The 22,523-nt window shown below is 39.9% G+C and overlaps 1 protein-coding gene across 6 annotated transcripts in view; it reads left to right on the top strand.

The window, feature by feature from the left end:
• The window catches only part of LOC128983669 (beta-mannosidase), a 254,706-nt gene that overhangs the window by 45,331 nt on the left and 186,852 nt on the right, over positions 1 to 22,523 (top strand). For 4 of the 6 annotated variants that reach the window (XM_054403052.1, XM_054403051.1, XM_054403055.1 and 1 more), the window contains one exon: positions 20,858 to 21,057. The exons of the other annotated variants lie outside the window; for them this stretch is intronic. In XM_054403052.1, coding sequence (XP_054259027.1) covers positions 20,858 to 21,057 — 200 coding nt within the window. The remainder of the gene's footprint in view (positions 1 to 20,857; positions 21,058 to 22,523) is intronic. 6 annotated transcript variants of the gene reach the window in all.

The raw sequence follows: 22,523 nt of genomic DNA, 5'->3' as shown, positions 1-22,523 counted from the left end.
AAAAAGCTTGGGCAATGGTTAATTTGGGCAAATGGCAATTTTTCTGCTTGGGTTTGGAAAGCTTTAAGAATTAATAGCTTACCGTTGCCAGCTATGGCACTGGTAGTGTCACACCCTGAGAATCCATGCAGAAAAAGTATGCATTTGATGAAGGGCAGCACCTGCAGTTGTTTGGAGGAGAACAATTTCGTTTGACAGTTACCCCATCCAGGCTTAAGGGAATAGACGTTTTTGTCAAGTGGTGTGAGTGCAGCAAGTAGGACAAGATGATCCACATCCTCCCAAACACCCAACAACAACTACAGAGGAATGAGATGTTGCCTAGTTCAGTCCTACATGACGATTGTTAAAAGTCAAAAATGGAAAGAGAAAAGGACTCGATACTGAGCAGAAAATAATTTAATTACTCACAAAAGAAAAGTATATTCAATCATAGTAAAATGCTACCAAACTACTATTCTGTAATCACAACATAACAATTCATCCAAAAATCATATGTGTCAAAATTATTAAAGTTCATATTTTTATAGCAGCTGGAAAAAGACAAAACAAAATATAAACCATAGATTATTTAAATCAAATGTTTTGACACTATATCTAATATCCTCCCACCTTTTGACTTGCAAAGTCAAAATATTAATTATTATTGATTTAGGTATCTCTGTGGTGGTCTAATTTGTCTTCCTCTTTGTGTGTAAAAAGGTTGATTATTTTCACGATCAACACCTTCAGCCACTTTTTCATCTTCCATTTCAAATGTTTCATTACCATCTTGAATGTCTTTCTGCTGAACCAATTCAAGTGGAAACACATGTTGTATGGGTCTCAACACTGTTCCTTTTAATGTTTTCATTTCCACAAGACGTATGTTGCCATCTTTTCCAGGAAGTATCATCTCAATCTTCGCCAAAGGCCAGTCCATCCGTTTGGTATTGTCGCTTCCAAGAAAAACTATTTCTCCAACTTGTACTTGACGAGATTTCTTCTTCTTCGAATGCAACACCAATTGACTTATTCGCTTCTAAATCTTTTTTCAAGATCTTCTTTTAATTTTAATTTAAAGTTCCAACGTCTAGCCCTCCAAAGGTCCATAGTTTAGGCCTTAATGTCCACCTATTTTTGGCTCATTTGCAAGGTTTTATTAAAACGGATCTGAGAAGCTTAAAACAATGTAAATTCTAATGTTCTATATACCATTTTGTTTGGAAAATCATGGGCTTCAATATTATATATAAAACATAAGGAACATTTTTTCAAAAAAAAATTTTTAGGTAAAAAAAATATAATTTCGAAAATTTTCAAAAAGAAAAATAAGTTCGCGCTCAATGAAATTGTATAAATTATAGGCCTATAAATATTTGAAAATAGCCACTTTGTTCTAAATTTAATGAGGATTACAAATATATAATCATATAGCGAGGTAAGTTATCAAATAAATAAGTTATGAGCGAAAAACGGATTTCAGTACATAGCGTTTAGCTAAGAATGCATAGCCTAACCATAGCTAGGAATCTGGCTGATAATTTACATCAATATCACTACCTACTTCTTCAGGATCACCAACCAGCACTTCAAAACCACTTAAATCTTCTTATAATGCACCACGTATATCACTACTTTTGATTTTTAACACTAAAACAATGATAAACATAATAAAACACATCAGTCATCGGTCCGAGTTTACCTGTTTACCTGTTTACTGTTTACTAATATGCACGTCAGCTGTCTGCTACAATTACGATCGGCTCAGAGAACAAACAGCGCTTAGAGACAGACCTTTAGAAAGCTTAGAATCTAATGAAAAGAACGATACCTAACTCGATCCAGTTCAATCCGATTCAGTCAGTCATAGAGCCTTCGCCGTAAACGATGTTTGTGCGTCTAAAAATAGACGCGTGACACTACACAAAGTGTGTTGTGCGTCTATTTTTAGAAGCGTGACCTTCGGAGGGCTAGACAAATTTGTGTAGTTGATCTGGTGCAAATCAATAACTCAATACTCTTTCGTACCATTCAAAAACATAGCTGGTGTCAAAACTTCCATGTCATGGCTGTCTTCTGAAATGTATGTCAAGGGTCTACTATTTATGACAGATTCACAACTGCACAAAACGGTCAAAGATTCTTCATAAGTCAAACTAGCTCATCCTAAGACTCTGCGAAGAAGCTGTTTCAATAGTCTTATGAGTCTTTCCCACCAGCCTCTCCACCATGGTGAGGCAGGTGGGTTGAATTTCCATTTTATACGTTTGATTGTGCTGTACTCAACAATCTTATTCCAATCTATTTGCTTCAACGCACTGTAAGCTCCTCAGAAGTTAGTGCCGTTGTCCGCAAACAAGACTGTTGGTCGACCCCGTCTGGAAATGAATCTTCTCAAACTTTGCAAGAATGAATCAGTCGATAATGAAGTAACTAACTCCAAATGCACGGCACGGTGTACTGCACATGTATATAATGTAATCCAAGCTTTTTGGCCTTCTCGAAAGAAAACAGGTCCAGCTAAGTCGAACTCCACAGACTTCAAAAACAGAAGCATCTCGAACCCGTTGCGAAGGAAGTGGTACTGGATCAGTATCCAAACTTTTAACACAATATCGCTTGCATTTGACACATTTGTCAATAACTGATTTTACAGTTCTTCTCCCACTAATAATCCAAACTTCTTCTCTGAGAATAGATAACAATCCTTGGACTCCAACATGTGAATTTTCTTCATGTTTGTATTGTATGTATCTGTGAACAACAGGATGGTTACTCGGCAATACGATGGGAAGATTAACATTTCTACTATCAGGTCTCTCTGTGATTTTTGTTTTTAACCTGAATAAGCCATCACTGTCTTCAAACGGACACAATGAGCTCAATTTTTCATCCTCGATACTATGGAAAGTGTCTTTCTGAATAAGTTTAAACACTTTATTTTGATCCTTAATCAATTCATCAACCGACAATTCTCCTGATGTCTTTTGTTTAGACATCTTTGCATTATAGCAAAATCTCAAAGTCCATCCTACCAATCTGACGATTTTATCAAATCTGGAAAAATATCTGTGATACCAACAATCTGGTTCAGGTTTTTAATTCATCAGAATCTTCGTAGTTGATTTAATCTTCCTAAGTTCAGAATGTACTTCTTTCTCATCACAATCATCACTGAAGTTTTGGTTAGGCCACAAGTTTGATGAGTTTCTTAGCCATTGTGGTCCTCCCACCATTTCGACTCCACTAGCTGGAGATGCTCCAGGTGCTTAGGAGAACATCCACGTGACGGCAAATCAGCCGGATTCATATGGCCTGGAACATGATTCCAAGATTCAATGTTACTAAGGGATCTTATTTCCTTTACTCGGTTCCAGACAAACACTCCCCAGTAATCTTCTCGACGAATCCATGACAAAACGGTGGTTGAGTCGGTCCAATAAAATGTTTTGACATTTTCAAATCCCATACTCTTTAAGACGAGCTCCAATGGTAGCCGCCAATAACTCCAGCCGAGGAATAGTCATCTTCTTGACAGGTGTAACTCTACTCTTCGCTTGAACTAATTGAACTCTGATAACTCCATTAGATTCGCCCCTCAGGAAAACCCCGGCCGCATAAGCGTCCTGGCTTGCATCACAAAAACAGTGAACTGTCCAAGAAATATTCCCTCCGATTTCATTTCCAAAATATCTTGGAATTTTCAAATTTGAAAGAATCTTAAGTAGCCTTGCCTAATCTAAAAACAAAAGTTTTATCTCTTCTGAAACCTTGTCATCCCATCCAATTTTACTTTCCCACGTTTTCTGCAGCAATATCTTAGGCAAGAGTGTAGCAGGACAAGTTATACCTATGGGGTCAAATAACTTGTGAGCAAAAGACAAAATAGATCTCTGTGACTATTTGAGGCTTTTTAAACTCAAAGTTTTCAAAATTCAACTCAATCATGTCAGTATTTTTGTTCCAATTTAAACCTAAGATAGGTGTCAAGGTAGAATCATTTTTGAAACTCTGAATTTCCGTGTACTCCCAACTCCGAAGACAGAATCTAGCATCTTTCATTACAGAAGTCGCTTGATCTACAAATTGATTCAAATCTGAAAAGTCATAAAACTTGCCATACAGTTATCTACATAGAAACTTCTCGACAGCGTCTCTACTACTTTTCTTGAGTAGTTTAATGATCCAGAGTCTATCAAGTCTAATATTTTTTCCAAATGAAGTTTGATTACTGCACTTAGCATAAATGGGCTACCAGGGCCGGTTCTAGGAATTTTTCAGAGTTAAGCGAACTCCCGAATCAGCGCCAATTAGAATCCCCCCCACCACCCCACCCTCATCCCATGACCATTACTTAACTCTATTTGTGAATTTTTTCCCAAAGATTTTGGGAAGAACTTTTTTACAAGTTTAGGTTAGAAGAATACTTGCAATAAAAGACTGTTTATTATTCCCAGGAATTTAACATTTTTACACTTTTACTCATCGTATAAACTTTAGCAAAACCAAGGCTATACCAAAGATTACATATGTAATCTTTGGCTATACTAAAAAAACAGGCCGTAATGCTCGTCAATCATGACGTCACGATAGAAGACGGCAATGATATAATGTTTGCCGTTTGTGATCAGCTGCTTGTTTTTATCTTTCCTTGGAAAATAAATAAATAAATACCTACGTCATTGCCGTCTTCTATCGTGACGTCATGCTTGACGAGCATCACGGCCTAAGTTAACAATTTATTTCTAAATGTGAAAACAATTTTTACGCCACACTACACTATTTTGACGAACTAAGGATTTAGTCTAGAAAACAGCTGTTTGCCGCCAGCTTAATCAAATGGGGGTTTCATTGCGTACTACTGTACTGTAATGAGTTTTACGCCACACTACACTATTTTGACGAACTTCCCACGCAAGGATTTAGTCCAGAAAACAGCTGTTTGCCGCCAGCTTATTCAAATGGGGTTTCATTGCGTAATACTGTTCTGCAATGAGTTTTACCGGACACCAATCAGCTGATTATACTGTATTTGCGTGGCAATGATTGGTTATAAACAAAAACATAACCTCTCTTGGAGGTTATTATGACTGGTGATGTTTAGTCCTTTAGTTGGTGGAAATATATAAGGATCTGGACGAATTAAGTAGTATATGGCGTAAATTATCGTACGTAACTCGTCCAAAATGTGTGTACCGGACTCGTATGGTAATCCCGTACTCGACTTCGTCTCGCACGGGAACGACCACACTCGTCCGGTAAACACTTATTTTCAGGACTAGTAACGTAATATACTATTACCCTACCGGACACCAATCAGCTGATTACACTGTATTTGGGTGACAATGAGTGGTTATAAACAAAAACATAACCTCTCTTAAAGGTTATGACTAGTGATTTTTTGTGAATAGTGGTAATAGGGTATAGTGTGGTGAAAAATAGCGTTCTTACCACAGACCGAAATGGTTTTGCAGCTCTCGATCGATTTAAAAACTATCTCGAGCCGGCAAGACCTAATTTTCGGCCCTAGGTACGAAATATACTATTACAGGATAACTTTGATACAGTATAAGTTAAAGCCTATTACAATGAAAACAGGTGTAGATAGATGACAAGAGAGGAATTTTTAATTGAACACATTAAACATGAAGAAAACATGAAAAACCAAATTTATTACCTTGACAAAAAGAATACAAAATTATCAATTTGAACAGTTCAAAAGCTCTTAGCAGTTAAAAATTAATTTTCCTAGCTTTGATCTTGGCAAATTCTTTAATTGCAGAGTTGGTATCAATCTGGTTCAGAACATCAGAATGTGGTCCAGAACATGAGTCATGAAATGAAACCCACAGGCGCCGCGCTGTAGTACGCTGCCGACTGCCAACTGCCGAGCGTCAGCTCACTACAAATCGAAACTACAAATGGCATCAAGTCCTTGAGTTGTAGTGCTGTACAAATATACGCATTTTTCATATGCTGTTGGTACAAACAGAATAAATGCCTTTATTGTGGTGCTTTGAATACTTTAACTCTGAGCAAAAATAAACAAAATTACGTTGTTCACTAAAAAAAGAATTGTTCCGTTGGCGCCACGGCGCCAATTTTTCGTGGCGCCATATGCGGCCGCGTAGTTCGCGTATGGGTTAAACCGGCCCTGTGGGCTACAGGTAACTCCAAAGACCACTCTAGCGTGTCTGTAAACAACCAATTGGCCCTCTTCATTAATCCACAAAAAACGAAGAAAATCTCTAACGTCCCTATGTACACCAATCTGTAGAAAAGCCTTCTCGATGTCAGCAACAACTCCATATCTGTGTAGTCTAAAACGATTTAATATGAACGGAATCAATTCAATTAGGTTGTCACCTTTTTCTAGACAATCGTTCAACGAGGGCTGATTCTTTTCTTTAGCAGATGCATCAAATACAGGTCTCAATTTCGTGGTAAGACTGTTTTCTTTTATCACATGTCCATGCGGTAGGTAGTGACCAATTTCCAAATCGGCATCGTTAACCTTCTCTATGATATCTAATTCCTTCCAGTCAGACAACACCTGTTGATATGAACTAAGATATCCACAGGGCCGGATTTAGCATTTTGGCAAATATTTCTTCCGCCCCCTGTTCTGGTCACAGTTTCTTTCCTACAAACCTTTATTAAAAACTAAAAACTATATCATGCCTAAAGGCCTATGTTAATTGTTTGAACACCACTCCTCGTCGGAATTTTATCATTGCAAGTTTTTTTAAGAATTGTCTTGGTTAGCCTTAACAAAATGTCCCGTCTTAAACACTTTAGGTAATTTTATGCTTTTAGCTCACGCTCACGCTTGTGGGACTGAAACAAAACAAAACAATCCAACCCACAGAGCGTTTCTGCAAAAAAAGCATGTCCATTGATTCCAATTTCGGGCCCCAAAACATGAACTCCATAACAAGTACGTGATACCATAGATTAAACATAGGCCTTTAGTAGATTTGTCATCCTTAGGGATTAGCTGAAAACAATTCTTTTTATTTAAGTTATATGTTATTTAAGCCTAGTTTGTCCAAAATAAAACGATCTAATCATAAACAATAGGTCGTCCCCTGGTTATATTACAAGAAACGAAAACTCTCACAACGACAACATAGAATAATAGACAATAATAGAAACAAAATTACGTCAAAACTAACTTCCAGTGTGACCAACATATATGAACTAGACATGAAAAACTATATTTAGGATTAACAATATGATAACAAGTCGACTTGAGTTTATGGTTAATTTATGGTGGTACTGCATTCAGAATATATTTGCAAAGCAATAGTCCGGCCAACCATAATTATCCTCAGGCCTGAGCTGAGGAGAAAATGACATCAAATGGTGCTTTGGAGGGGATTTAATTTTTCTAAAACCTCTTGCAAACTCTGATATTTTTTTCGTTATTGAATTTTAAAGATAAACTTATCATATTTTAAATATTCAAAACGTATTATATATTTTAACTTGACTCTGCAGGTTGCTGTAAACTGATCAAAAGATTAGTTAATACATTTTCTTTTTGTGAGGTAAGGGTGGTAACGGTGTCTAACACGCATACGCCCCTAATCACTCTGATCAGTGGCGCCGAGCCAGCATAGTAGCAGTGCAAAGAGTACAGTGGCAATACGATGCGTACCGCTCGGGCGCTCGACAACATCCCTACAGCCTACTCCCGTATAACCAATGTTCGTAATCAATGTTGTAACGAAATTGATGCGTAATGTTGAAAAACTGTTTATATTTTCTAACGGTTATTTCTTCTAATGAATTTAAAAATTATAATGCTTTATTGGCAAGAGTTTTTTTTTTTATATCAACTCGCAAAATATGTTAAGCTATGGCTATTTTTATGGATATTAAAAAAATATTTTTCCTCTCGGCCGTGCGCCCTCTGGGAGCTTGCGCCCATAGGCCCGGGCCTATTGGGAAATCTGGCCCTGGATATCCACTGGAAATAAGTTTATTTGTAAGATTACCGAGTCTCTTCTGTGCTACTTTCAAATTAGTAGGTAACGGCGGGTGATCTTCAACCCATGGCAATTTGACCTGATAGTAAAGAAGTTACTGCCATAGAACTGGACCTGTCATTCCCTTCAACTGTAGTTCTTCCCATTAAAGTCTAGCCCAACAAAGTGTGCATCGCAACTAACCCGTTGGAAAGCAGATATTGTTTCTCAGTATACCCTATCAAAACCGTGGACCCTCCTGCTCCTGCCAGCATCCTGGAATCTATCTTCTGTCGCTGCTCTACTGAATGAGAATCCAGTCCAGAATCCACAGGTATGCACCTGTGAGAGAGCTTGCCTGAACCATGCAACAATCTCTCTACAATGTGAAGATTATGTATAAGAAGACAGTGAAAAAGAATATTATCAATCTTTATTGTTATATTAATTTATTTTTGTCAGTTTTAATTGTTTTAACTTGGTTCATCGTAATAAATACATAACCTTTTTATTTCACATTGTTATTTACACAACTATTACCAATTATGTAACCTTCACCTTTTTAGCGAATTTCCCTATAGGGAAGTAGCTATTACCGTAGGTGGCACGGTAAGACCTAGACCAGGGACCGATTTACTTTTTAATTTTGATGTCCCCAGAGGCCAAAAACACTATTCGTTCAAATTTTTATATATATATATATATAGACTTATATATATATATATATACGTCCGTGAACGCGATAACTTGAGTAATCTTTGTCCGATTTTGATGAAATTTGGTTTAAAGGTGTAAAGCGGGATAAACTTGAATGAGTTCGCGAACCAGCACGATTGGACCATGGGAACGGGGCTTTACGGGGGGTTTTATGGGGTAAAAATTGGTTTTTATCACTTTTGACCCTCAAAACACAAAATTTCCCAATTTCTCTTTAGACCTTTTTAAAGAGCTTAAAAAAACAAATAATTTAGTATATAAAAGTATTTTTGTTCGATTATTAGTAACGGAGAAAATTAAAAAAATTGTTAATTTAAAATTCCCATGTTATTCTTATGGAGAATACTGTCAAATGTTGTAGTTTGCTTGTTTATGGATATATTTTGATCAAACTTGGCAAATTTATTTATTTTGTACTAAGCTATCAGTATTTTACTCAAAAACACACTTTATTAGTTTCCTTGTAGCAGCAAACCTAGGTACTCGTTAAACCTAATGTTATTAAAATATATTTAACTGAAAATCAATTCAGACAAATGGAAATTCGCTTAGTCGGCAGGTTTGCTGCGGCGGGGGTATTTTATGATTATGCCTTCTTAACTTAGGCCTACTTTAAATTTTACATTATACCTTTTTTAAATTGTCTTAAATAATAGAGCTAGGGTAGTTGCATGAGTTTCTTTTTATCAGGGAAGTCCCATCTTTAATTTCAAAGATGTTAAGACTTATGGGTTCCTGTGAAGCCAGTGAACCTAGGCAGAGTCAATGAAAACACTTGTTTACAAAAATTATTTTATTTTATATGAAAACTACTTATATACATACATGAAAGATAATGTCCACTATAAAATACCCTTAGGCCTACACCTAGCATCATCAAGATAGTTATTTTACTTAATTTGTCCTTGGCCTAGGCTAGTAAGTTACTGTTTTAAATGATTGATTTTCAGTACCATGTAACTTATGACTGAACTGAGCCCTTTGTAAAATTATTTAATAATAGAAAATGTTTATATATGATGACTCTAGAATTTCTTATAGGTGCCTATTGAAGATGTTAGATCACTAGGTTTGGTTACTTATCCGTTTTTGTGGTGTTGAAGATCCATGGCGTCTTTATGGCATACATTGGCGTAAATTAGTCCTACAAGTTCAGCCTGATATAATTTCACTTTTACTAATTAATTAACAACTAACTTTAACACATTTTATAGGCTGACTCGTTCATATTAAAATTTCTTGATGTTCCTGCATCTTGTATGTACGAACTACGATGCTAAACTTAGATTCTCCATTACTCATAGAGACCAAGAGACCAGCTACGGTCTTTACGTATGAAAGGTTACTTCAGCAATGACCGAGTCTACCGTTACAACTCACTACCCGCCATCCAAAATTTAATTCTTTAAGTTGTAGTTACAAATTTTGCAACATAGCTAGAGAAAATTCTAAAAGTCATTCTATTTTAATTTGGCTTTTATCGGACCTGTAATTCTCGAGATATTTGCTTTAATAACTTTAACTATTTCCCCCTTCTTCCATCTTTTTCGCGCCATAACCGCCAAATTAAAAACCATTCCTACACTTTTTTATTGTTTTATTTATTCTTTATGAAATCCATACAATCGTCTTCAGAAACATATTTTATCACTTTCATCTGATTTAAATTTTTTGATTAGACTTTCAATTTTCAAGTTAATTGCATTTTAGTCTCGGACTATTTTCTTGGTCAATTTTGCTCCGCGCAACGTCATGGCGGTTTTTGCTCGGACCTTGTAAATTAATATTTTTAATTTAAATTTTTTACTTAATTTCTCTAATTTGTCCGATCAATTTGATTTTTTAACACAAGTTAGGGAATTTCATATGATTTTTTTTGGTAACACTTTGAGCTCGATAGGACAAGTAGTTTTTTAGATATTCAAGTTATTTGATACGTTATTTTTCTACAATGGGCCTTTTTTTTAATTTAGTCTAACATATGATTTAAACAGATTTTGACCTCCCCGACAATTCATTACGAAGGCTATGTTCAATATCAATCTTCAGATGCAATGTTTTGACAGCTGAAAGCTTGTATCGTCAAAAGCTTTTGAAAAATAAAATAATGTTAGAATTGTACCCTGCCGACATTCCATTACTTGTCTAATGTCGTCCGTCACACGTAATAGTGCTGTGTCTGTGCTGTGAGCTGTTCAAAAACCAGACTGAAAGTTGCAAAGTATGTTGTCAGTCAGAAATTCCGTCATTTGGCAGTGCACAATTTTTTCAAGGCCTTTAGATAATGCGGGAAATATACTGATCGGCCTGATATCCTGGCAAGATGCCGGGGCTGGAATCTTATTTAATAGACGAATAAGGGCAGACTTCCAAGAAATAGGGAAAATACTTTGCCTTAGAGATGTGTTGAAAATGCATGTGATAGTTGGGAGTATAGCAAAGAGAATGTCTTTAAAGAAAACGAATTGGAACGCCATCCGATCTGACTGCATTGCTACGAATCCGACAAATTGCGTTAAGAACATCGGTCTACACTACAGGTCTGAAAGTGAACTTAGGATGTCCTAGGTCCTGATCATGGAGGTTTCCGAATTCGTTAATGTAATTACAACATGTTGTTGGTCGATACTTTGACCATATGAAGAGAAGAAAGCATTTAATTCATTGAGAGGGACATTATGTAAGGGAGATGTAGGTTTTATATTTGTAGATATTTGTAAACTAGAGGTTGTAGAGGTTGAATTGTAGATAGTGACCTTGCCAACTAGGAAGCGTGCTGGAGGTGTTTTGGTAAACACTGGGTGCTTTGCACTCAGTAGCTGTCTGGTCAATAAATAGGCCACCTGAGGTAGAGAAAGGGGTCAGTTGCCCGGGGCAAGGTGCCCAGGAGAGTTGGGTGAGTACTGGTTTCTCTATCTTGGGGTTAGGCCCTGTAGTCGGGAGTTTGTACGGGAAGGTTTGATTTAAGGGGACTGTAAGTTAGTTGGGGTTTTGTGTTTTGTTTTGAAGGAATTCTTTTGGGGATTAACACTTTGATTTGATTAGATTACAAGGGAATAGTTTCACTTCGTTTTTGGGGATTATAAATCTAAGATTCAAGCTACCTCCAGAGCGGTTCTTACCAGGCATTTGTTAGTAGGCTATACTTAAGAGTAACTGTCACTGTATTAAAGCTTGATTACTTTAGACAAATTAAAATCCTATTTGATGAACACAATCTGATTCTCTTATTGAACAGCTACCCAGCTCATAGCATAAAGTAGAATAAGTTTAAAGATTCGGGTTTGCTATAAAGCTACGCTCCCATGTGCGTATGCAGAATAACCTATGAAAAGCGAGGGGGTTTTCTGCATATCACAAGTGGTGGAGGCGCCGGGTTATCACAATTAACTCTCTGTTGCTCAGACTGCTTCCCAAGCCCAAGACTTTTTACATTACGCCATAAAACCCAAGACTAAGATCTTATCTGGGTGAGTTGGTTCTGGAGCCAGTCTGCGTTGTGTTTCACACCTCAGGCGGAAGGTCTGCCATACTCGTCGCCACGTGCTTCATCCCTTTGTTCAACCACAGCACCCTGCCGTCAAGAGTACATACATTTTTTTCGCCGTACTTTGACACGACCCTCCGATACACCTGCAGTCAACGATGTGTCAGGTCCTCCCTGATGGTTATGCCAGATCCTTTCAGCTTCTTCTTCGACTCAAAAACTGCATGCCGTGTTCTGTAGGATATGAATCAAACTATTATCGGTCAGTGTCGCACCAACTCACCAGGCTCCAACTCCTGATGTGGACCAACGCGATGCGACCGTGAGATGGCGTCTCTGGGTACATCGATTCTGAGTCTTTTGTGGCATAACTCAATCACCATAGCATCTGTATCTTCATCCTTCCTCTCTTCAATGCCGAACACACAAATATTGTCTCGTCGCTGCTATTGTTCCAACTCATCAGTCCTGTCCTCCAGGCTCCTGTTGACCACCTTTAGCTTATTTTGCAAATAACCAACTTCATCTTGCAGCATGCCTATAACTTCATTAAATGTAGCTAATGCTGCTTCGACTGCTACTCGTACAGCCTTCTCCACTACCGTCTCTATTGCTGTGAGTAGAGCTGTGTCGACATTATCAGTGCGGCCGGCTGGCATTGTTGTTGTTTGGCAGTACTCGTCCCTGGAGCTGCATCCGGGTCTGATAACGAGCGCTGGTGATTTTTTTTTTCCGCTACTGGACAGCAGCACCGACCTTGCCTTTGGTACCGGACCGCAACTTCTGTGGAGAACGATACATGAAATTGTCTTTGAGGTTAGAAAACTTAAAACGACTTTATATCCAGTAATATTAAATACACTAATAAAAGAAGTCAACCCCAGGTAGCATGGAGGGCTTGCTTGGCAAGCAGTCAGAGGAGAATGCGTTTAAGAGGGGAGGGTGTGTTTCAAGGTCACCCCCTCTGACGGCAGAAAATATATCGTTGGCACCTTCGCTGGTAAAGGGAGCGACTGTTTCCCCTCCACCGGTGCCAGCTTTCAAGTCTGGTGAAGGGCTGTTGGAGGAACACCTTACAACAACGTTGCAGTCGGAGAGCTCAGGGATGGTGCTTCTGCGTCAGAAATACCTTGACGCAGAGAGTAGCATCGAAACCCGGCTTCGAGACATGGAGGAGACCATTAAAGCTATGCTGGACACCTTTCGGACCCAGAAAGCTGTTAACCAAGTGGTCAAAAATGGCATGGCCAAGCTAGAAGATGACCTTGGATTCGTTTTTGCCTGCCGGTTGGTAAGCAAGGCGGCCATGGAAAAGATTGCGGAGAAGGTAGTGTCTATGCCCGACGACAGGGCACTGCCTTCCAAGAAACGCAGAAGGCCATCCACTACGGAAAGCCCTCCAAAAAAGGAAGAGGCTGTTCAGACCACAAGGGCTAAGGTTAAGGCTAAGGCGACCCAGACAGACCTTTTGTCTGCCGGGCCCAGGTCTTCCCCAGATGTAGCTACTTTCCCAACAAAGCGTCTACAACCTCAGCAACCCGTGACCCCTCTTAGGGGAAGCTCCCGTAAGGGATCAGTTGTTGAGACACCATCTGGGGCTGCATGGGAAAAGCGTCTTACCCGAAAGGAGAAGAGGCAGCAGAGGCGGGCGGAGGTCACCTCCAAGAAAAATGTGGCGGTAAAGGCACAAACGACAAACGTTGCCCAAATTGGGCCCGGTTTGGCCCCCGCTTTTAAAAGGTCGCGGCCAAAAAAGCCCAGGACGGAGGCAATCTTGGTTAAACCCTCAGGGGGGAGATCATTCGCTGAAGTCTTGGGTATAATAAAGGCTAAAGCTAAGCCGGAGCAGACCGATACAGTTGTGCGGTCGATTAGGCAAACCCGGGGCGGAGACGTCCTCCTTGAACTGGGTAAGTCAAAGGACAAATCCGCTTTTGCTGCTGAACTAAAGGCAGCCGTGGAAGGCCAGGGCACCGTCCGTGCACTCGAGCCTAAAACGTCAGTTGAGGTTCGGGACATAGATGGTGTGTCGACAGAGAGTGAGGTGGTTGATGCCCTAAAGGAAGCAGTCCCCGAGCTTGCCGGAACATCGGCTGTTCTTAGGGTGTGGCTCACAAAACCAAATAGAAACCAGCAGCGGATGGCGGTCGCCGAAATGGCAGACACACACGCTAGTAAGGTGTTGGCACTCCAGTATTTGAGGGTCGGTTGGGTCAACTGCAGGCTCAGACGGAGGGTGGAAGTAACCAGGTGTTTTAGGTGCCTCGGTTTCGGTCATTCCTCCCGAAATTGCAAGGGGCCCGACCGAGGCAAGCACTGCCTCCGGTGCGGAGGGGTGGGTCACGCTCGTAGGGACTGCCAAGTCGAATCTTGCTTTCTTTGTAAGGAAAATGGGCTCGCGGACAAAAACACCAAACATATAGCTGGGTCTGGACAGTGCAGCGCTTTTAAAACTGCGCTTCAGCAAGCAAAAGCCCACCCTCGAAAATAAGAATACTCCAATGTAATCTTGGGCGATCCAGGACAGCTGACGCGCTTCTCAGTCAGCTTGCCCTCGAACACGGTGTCGACGCGCTCTTAGTCAGCGAGCAGTACCAGTACCGGAATAGGGTCCCACCCTTTTGGTTCCCCGATAGTCTTGGTACTGCTGCTTTCTGGGTGCGTAATACAGCTCAAGTGCAAGTGCGGGGTCATGGAAAGGGCCGTGGATTTGTTTGGGTTCGGTGCAAGGACGTCACCTATTACAGTGTCTACCTCACCCCTAACGAGGCTATCCATGACTTCCGCGAGAAGATAGACCGCTTGGAAGAGAGCGTGCAGGACACCACAGGGCATGTAGTCGTGGCTGGTGATTTCAATGCTAGGGCCGTCGAGTGGGGACTGACCCTCACTAATTCCCGGGGGAAGTACATCCTGGACTTTGCTGCCAGGGCCGGACTCGTTGTAATCAACGAGGGCAACACGCCAACGTTCCGGCGACCCGGGATGAGGGGAACGATCCCAGACATAACCCTCGCATCTGAGTCTCTTCTGCCAAGGATCACAGCCTGGAGAGTCCTGGAGGATTATACGGCCAGCGACCATCAATACATTATTTTCAATGTCTTAGATCGCATCCCGAGACAAGTTGCTGCATCTCGGGAAGTGCCCGTTCGGTGGAACACCAAAAAACTGGACGTGGCTAAATTCACCGAGGCCATCCTGCGGGGAGTGCCAGCGGTGCCTGCCGCACCTGGCATGGCTCATGCAGAGGCTATAGTTACATCGATGATGGGGCTGATTGCCTCGGCTTGTGATGAGTCAATGCCCCGCAAGAGACTCCGTTGCGATAGGAGACCCGTATACTGGTGGACTGCAGAGATCGCGGATTTGCGCCGAGCTGCTTTGAGAGCTAGACGACTCGCTACCAGGGCCAGGGTACCCTTGGATAGACGCCGTAAGCTGGAGAGCTACAAGGTGGCGAGGAAGTCTCTCCGCTGGGCCATCAACCGGAGCAAACACAATTGCTGGAAAACACTAAGAGATGATGTCGATTCCGACCCGTGGGGCCTGGGTTACAAACTAGTAACCCAAAAACTCACCACTCGCTCTCCACCTTCCGTCATGGAGGGGGCCGCTATGGAGAGGGTCGTCAAATCCCTTTTTCCGGATCATATTCTGCGCCCACTGCGTGAGTTTGAGATGATGGACGATGTCCCACTCTTCACTCATGAGGAGCTGGAGACTGCCGTTTTATCCCTAAAAAACAACAAGGCTCCTGGACCTGATGGGGTACCTGGCGAGGCTCTTAAGAAGGTTTTTTCAATCAATCCCCTGATTCTTCTGAGCATGTACAACGCCTGCCTAGCAGAGGGGGTATTTCCGTTGTGCTGGAAAAAAGCTAGGCTCGTGCTCGTAGGGAAGGGGAAAGGAGACCCAGAATTGCCGTCCTCTTACAGACCCCTTTGCATGTTGGATACGGCTGGGAAAGTCCTAGAGAAGTTGATCCGTTCCCGACTGAATTCAGCCGTGGTTGCTGCGGGGGACCTGAGCCCTCGCCAATACGGCTTCAGGAAGGGGCGATCAACGGTCGACGCTATTGAGGAGGTGAAGCAAGCCGTGATGAGAGCTGAGGATTTTAATCACTACTCTCGTAGGTTTGTGCTGCTCGTTACACTCGATGTGCGAAACGCATTTAATTCTGCAAGATGGTGCGATATGCTGGACGCTCTGGAGAACAACTTCCACGTCCCGGCATACCTCATGCGCATTATAGAGGATTACCTCCGGTTCCGCCTCCTCATGTATGATACTACAGAAGGCCCGCGGACGATGAGTGTCACTTCTGGTGCTGCCCAAGGTTCCATACTCGGCCCGGACCTCTGGAACGTTGCCTACGACAGCCTCCTTAGGTCTGAAATGCCTGAAGAAACCGTTCTAGTTGGGTACGCAGATGACATTGCAGCTTTAATAGCTGCTCGTAGTGTTGAGCTGGCCCAGCTAAAATTAAACCGAGTCATGCGAACTATAAACGCATGGATGGCAGATCACGGTCTCTCACTCGCGCTGAACAAAACTGAGATCGTGATTCTGACCAAAAAGCGGATTGACACCATTGTGCCGTTGAGGGTGGGGGACGTCGAAGTCCAGTCCGTTCGTGCCGCCAAGTATCTTGGTGTCATGGTGGACTCTAAGCTTAGCTGGCGGGACCAGATATTCCGAACGGCGGACAAGGCCGCTAAGGTGATCTCTTCTCTTAGCCGGTTAATGGCCAATGTCGGAGGTCCTCGTTCCAGTCGCAGAAGGCTGTTGATGTCTACAGTTCAGTCTGTGCTCCTGTATGGTGCGGAGGTGTGGGCAGACGCGCTCAATAAGGAGGTGTATAGGATGCGGCTTGCCAGAGTGCAGCGTCAGGCAGCACTCAGGGTAGCATCCGCCTACCGAGCAGTGTCTGAACCTGCCATCTTGGTGGTTGCTGGAGTAATCCCCGTCAAACTTTTGGCGGCGGAGAGGAAAGCGATTTATCAGCGGCGTGGAGAGGACCATGCAAAAATGGAGGAGCGCAACCGCACCTACCAGCTCTGGCAAAAGAGCTGGGAACAGGAGTCGCGGGGACGCTGGACCAGGAGACTGATTCAGCAAGTCCAACCATGGGTTGACCGACGGTATGGTGAGGTGGACTATTACCTTACCCAGTTTCTGACAGTTCACGGGTTTTTTCGGTCGTACCTGTTCAGGATGGGCAAAGCCGTGTCACCCGATTGCATCTACTGCCCAGGCACTCCCGACGACGCGGAGCACACCTTCTTCCGCTGTCAGCGTTGGGAAGGTTCCCGCCTGGAGGCTGAACAACATGTAGGGCAGTTGTTGGTGGACACGGTCATTCCGATGATGACGGAGGGTGAGGACAATTGGACCTGTATGTCACATTTCGTCCAGGATATTCTCCGCACAAAGAAGCTAGAGCTTGACCGAGATGCGGTCTAGGTCATAAAGAAAATTGAATGCCAGAAACGGCGCGAGCCCTGAGGGCTTAGGTCACACGTTGACCTGACCTGAAGTAATGTGACAAACAATCCCAGGTCTGTGTCCAACAGAGTAGAGGGGGTTTTTTAGTGAGTAGTCTGACAAGCTCAGGAGTCTCACACTACAGGCTGGCTACCTGTGTGCGTAAAAGCATTTTTACCTCCTCTCCCTTATAAAAAAATAAAAAAATAAAAAATAAAAGAAGTCAAAGACTACAAAGATAAACTATGGAACTTCTTGTATAGAGGGTGTCCCGTAAGTAAACAGCCAAACTACGGGAAATGGTTCTATGGGTCAAAACAAAGAGAAAATCAAGAATAAAATTTTTCTCAAAATCACTTTGTTAACCAGATATTCGCCATCTATAATATTAAAACGAAACAGTGTTTTTTTATTTCACGATTCTGAATCAACCACCCGACGGATTTTCATGATTTTTGTGTTGAAAGAAAGATAATTTTGAGAACTAGGGAATGTCGAAGCCATAATTTTAGTTTAGGGTCCCAGTTTTTTAGAAATTAAGTTTTAATTTTTAAAAATTCTAGCAGCCGACGCTAAGATTCTAAACTAGCTTTTAGCATAAAATAATTTGCTTAACATAACAGCTGTAAATATTCAGCTTTTGTGTCACAAATTAAGCATATGGATAAAAATATAAAGACATACTTAGGGTTGACTTATTTATACTATGTGTAATGCTAATCATTGATACGTTCAATTCTTCTGTAAGAGGATGACAGATTAATTAAATATACATAGTAAAATACTATTATGTTCAAATGATTTTTTAAAGCAATCTTTGTAATCTTCGATTTGTTTTAGAGCAATATAGTTTGTTTTAATTAACAGCTGGTTAAATAAAAATTATGGAACTATGAGGTTATTTTATTGCTTTGTCATAGATTATAGGAAATAAGTAAGATTAGTAGAGATAATTAGACCACAGTTTAAACCAAAATTAATTAAACCACAGTACAAATCGAGGCTCTGTACACGAGTCTTAATAAAAAAGGATAAATGCAAATTATTTTACTGCTCCACTTTTCAAGGAAAGATTAGAAAAATAACAATGTTTACATGTTTTAATTCTTCATGGTAGCTTTCTGTTTACAATTAATGTTTGTCTGCTTTAACTTTGTTTGGATTAGGCCCGGAAATATTGATGTCATAAAAAGAAGATCAAGAATAATCAGGAATCTCGATTTTAAATTACCACCACAACCTCAGCCGGGTTTTATACAAAGATAAACAGGTGGATGACATAGATTGAACACAACATCAACATTGACCTAGGATACTGCAATTAGACAAACCATCCTTTTATGAAATCGTTTTCAGTTGTAGTTACGTTTGGGGGCGCCTATATCAGCGCCCCCCAAACGTGAAAATATCACTTTTATTTCAACTATGAATATATTGTTTAAACTAACTAATATGGGAAATTACGATGTACATTTATTCAATGAGGGTGGGTAATTATCAAGGATAGGACTGATAACGGTATGGATAATAAACATTGACAATTACGTCATTAGCTTTACTATCGTAGAGTGTTTACTTTTTATATTCCTGCTACATGTGACCAGTTATTTTTTCAAATGAATGTTATTTGAACCAAACAGCTGTTTCAAAACAAACTGTTATTGTTTTTACGTTTCTTTGTTTACGCTTATTTATTTAGCAATTAATGCAGTGAAATTGATATAAAGGATAGAGGTGTGACGATTAGTTTTGATGTTATGACACCAAAGTTAAATTATGTGTACCGCACATTTTATTGGATACTATCGTTTTATTTTAGGTCGTTTCTATTCAGACCTACTGGAAATTGTGTATAGTAGATTTTTGTATTGTGGTGATAATAATTATGGAAGAGGGAGGTATGCTATGGAAGGTGGTATCGTTGACTAGGTCTATACACTTCTCAATTGACTATTACTCTCTACTGTAGGTTACTTATAATCAGTGTGGGTCTGTGCGAATCGGCTGCAAATCTCACTTCAACGCTGTTTTATTGTAAAATTATCGGATTTAAAATGCATATCGTATAGGCCTATGATGGAATAAAAACATATTTGGTCACACAACATTTGTTTACAAGATGATTTTTCACATTAAAACTGCAAGAAATTTGGTCTTTATATTTGTAAACTAGCTGATCTGAATTGTACACGGTTTTAACTGACTACTGAATTCCCGTACGTAGGACGGGCTAACACCTCGTTTTGTTTATTTCGCATTAACATTTTTATCTTTAAAGTTTTTCAACCAATCATTATGAAACTTGGTATGCATGTTATGGTAATAGAGACCCATGTTAGAAAAAATTCATCTTGATTCATCATAAAATTTCAAAATGGCATTTAAATTTTTTTAACTTAAATTACTAAAAAATGGCTGATTTTAAGAAAAAATGACAAGTAAACTTTTATTTGGCATTTTTAATTCCCTATCAAATGACACCAAGTTCAAAAAGATTGAATAAGAAATAACTGAAATATTACGATTTTTAGTTGTAAAATGGGGTAGAAAAAGGCTAAGCTAGTCGATTTTGGAAAAAAATATTATTCTTGATTTTCTCTTTATTTTGACCCATAGTACCATTTCCCGGAGTTTGGCTGTTTACTTAAGGGACACCCTGTATACACTTAACCAATAAATAACCGTAAATTTAAAATAAATATAACAGCAAAAATTACGGAGCCGAACTAATTACACGTTCACTCATGCAAGTTCATCCCCTCTCTCTGCCCCCTTATGAATGTTTTTGTAAAAATCACATACAGACAGATAGACCGAAAACGGAATGAGATAGGACCCGTGTTATGTTATATTTTTTGTTTCTTTTACTTGCTGAATAACGAGCCAAAGTTTGTAAATATGGTTGCAAGACATCCTATTTACAGTCTTTTTTAAAACAGTATTAGTGTAAATATGTTTCAAGTGTTATTAGATGTATTTTCATTCACTCCATTAAATAGATAGATTTTCAAATTTAGGGATATTACCAGTAAATATATGCACTTTTGGACCAATTTATTCTTTTTTTTTATTACTTGGTCTATCCAACTACAGATATTTGCAAAAATCAACCATGCAATACAATATTTAATGGAAATATGGAGTATTTCATTTGGGTTGAAAAGAAAACTTACTTGATGGGTAATATGTAGTACACGTAAATGTGGTTGACCAGGTAAACAACAACAGTCTGACGGTAATGTTGACGTCACCAGTGACAGCTGCACAGCACGCAGCGCAACAGTCTGCGTACCAGGTGCCACCAGCCTGCGTACCCATGGAGTACCATGGCGAGTGTCATGTCAACTATCTACGCAAAATGCAGGCCTCCTTTGCCTGGGACTGGGGTCCAGCATTCCCATCATTGGGCATATGGTAAATAGCAAATAGTTTGTTGTATTTCCAAAATAAAAACCAGTGGCGGCTATTGGGATTGAGTGGGGGGGGGGGGGGGTGAAATATAAATATCTATATCTATATACTTATTTAATACGCAAGCAGGTTTTTTGTGTCATTGGAAAGAGCGTAACGTGAAGTTGTGCAGGAAACTTTCTTTTTAGGGAAATAATTAGAGAATGAGGCCCTGAGGCCCTTTAAAGTTTTGTATCTCTCCATAAGATTAACATGGGAAACAAACATTGTTAAGAAACTCCAGCTGTATTTAGAAATTAAAAGTGAGAAGAAGACCATATGTTAATAGTAAACAGTCAACAATTTTGCTATTAACAGTTTGGCACAAACATATACCGACTTGAAATGAAAAATTTACTATTTTGATTTGGGTTGGCGTGAATATTACAATGGAAAAAATCGAGAGAGCCTAGATAATTTGATATACTAAAAAGAAAACTGAATTAACACTGTGTTGCATTTCTTAGTATTCATAGAAAGAGCCGATTTGCAAACTATGGAAACATAGGAAAGTCATAGAACACCACCAAGGAGAAGAAATAGAAATAATGTTTTTTTTTTTTATATAATCGTTATTATAGACAACCTAATGCAGCTATGAAAATGCTATGTACAGTAGGAAACACTAAAAAATAAGACCAGCTTTTGAAAAATGACAAGATATTTACAAAAAATGTTGATTATATCGATCTGTTATGTACATCTTGAGTATTTCCATAATCCTTGAGTCAAATTTTTTAAAGTCGTCAGAAATTATGACTGTTATTCGTTTTAAAATAACGCCTGTAATACTTAGCAATTGCTCGAATTCGAGCATCAGGTACACTAGTACTTATTTAATATGCAAGCAGGTTTTTTGTGACAATTACTCCTCCCAAACTACTGAACCGATTGACATGTTTTTGGTGTCATTGGAAAGAGCCTAACGTGAAGTTGTGCAGTAAACTTTCTTTTAAGGGAAATAATAAGAGAGTGAGGCCCTGGGGCCCTTTAAAGTTTCGTGTTTCTCCATAAGATTAACATGGGAAACACATTGTTATGAAACTCCAGCTGTTGTCAGAAATTAGAAGTAAGAAGAAGAACATATGTTAATTCTTAACAGTTTGTTAATCTAACAGTTTGCTACAAACATTTACTGACTTGGTTGAAATGAAATACCGGGTGTCCGAAAAATAACTCCCTAGTTTTGATAAACGATTGTTTATTGTAGAGAATACATATTCTTATATCTAATACATGAAATTAAAGAGGGTTTACTCAAGTTTATTTTGACATTAGTACACTTCGATATGTGACCCATTTGTAGCGCTACAGATATCTAACCGGTATTCGATCTCTCTCCAAGTGTTAGTTAACATATCAGGTGTCACTGATTCTACTGTAGCTACGATTCTTTGACGAAGATGGTCAATGTCACGTATCTTTTCTGA

This window comes from Macrosteles quadrilineatus, unplaced genomic scaffold, assembly GCF_028750875.1.
Source record: "Macrosteles quadrilineatus isolate MER2022 unplaced genomic scaffold, UCM_ALF_1.0 Scaffold_1__1_contigs__length_201487025, whole genome shotgun sequence".
NCBI classification, from domain to species: Eukaryota; Metazoa; Arthropoda; class Insecta; order Hemiptera; family Cicadellidae; genus Macrosteles; species Macrosteles quadrilineatus.
The sequence above is the reverse complement of the archived record's forward strand: the minus strand, read 5'-3'. Positions and strand labels throughout refer to the sequence as shown.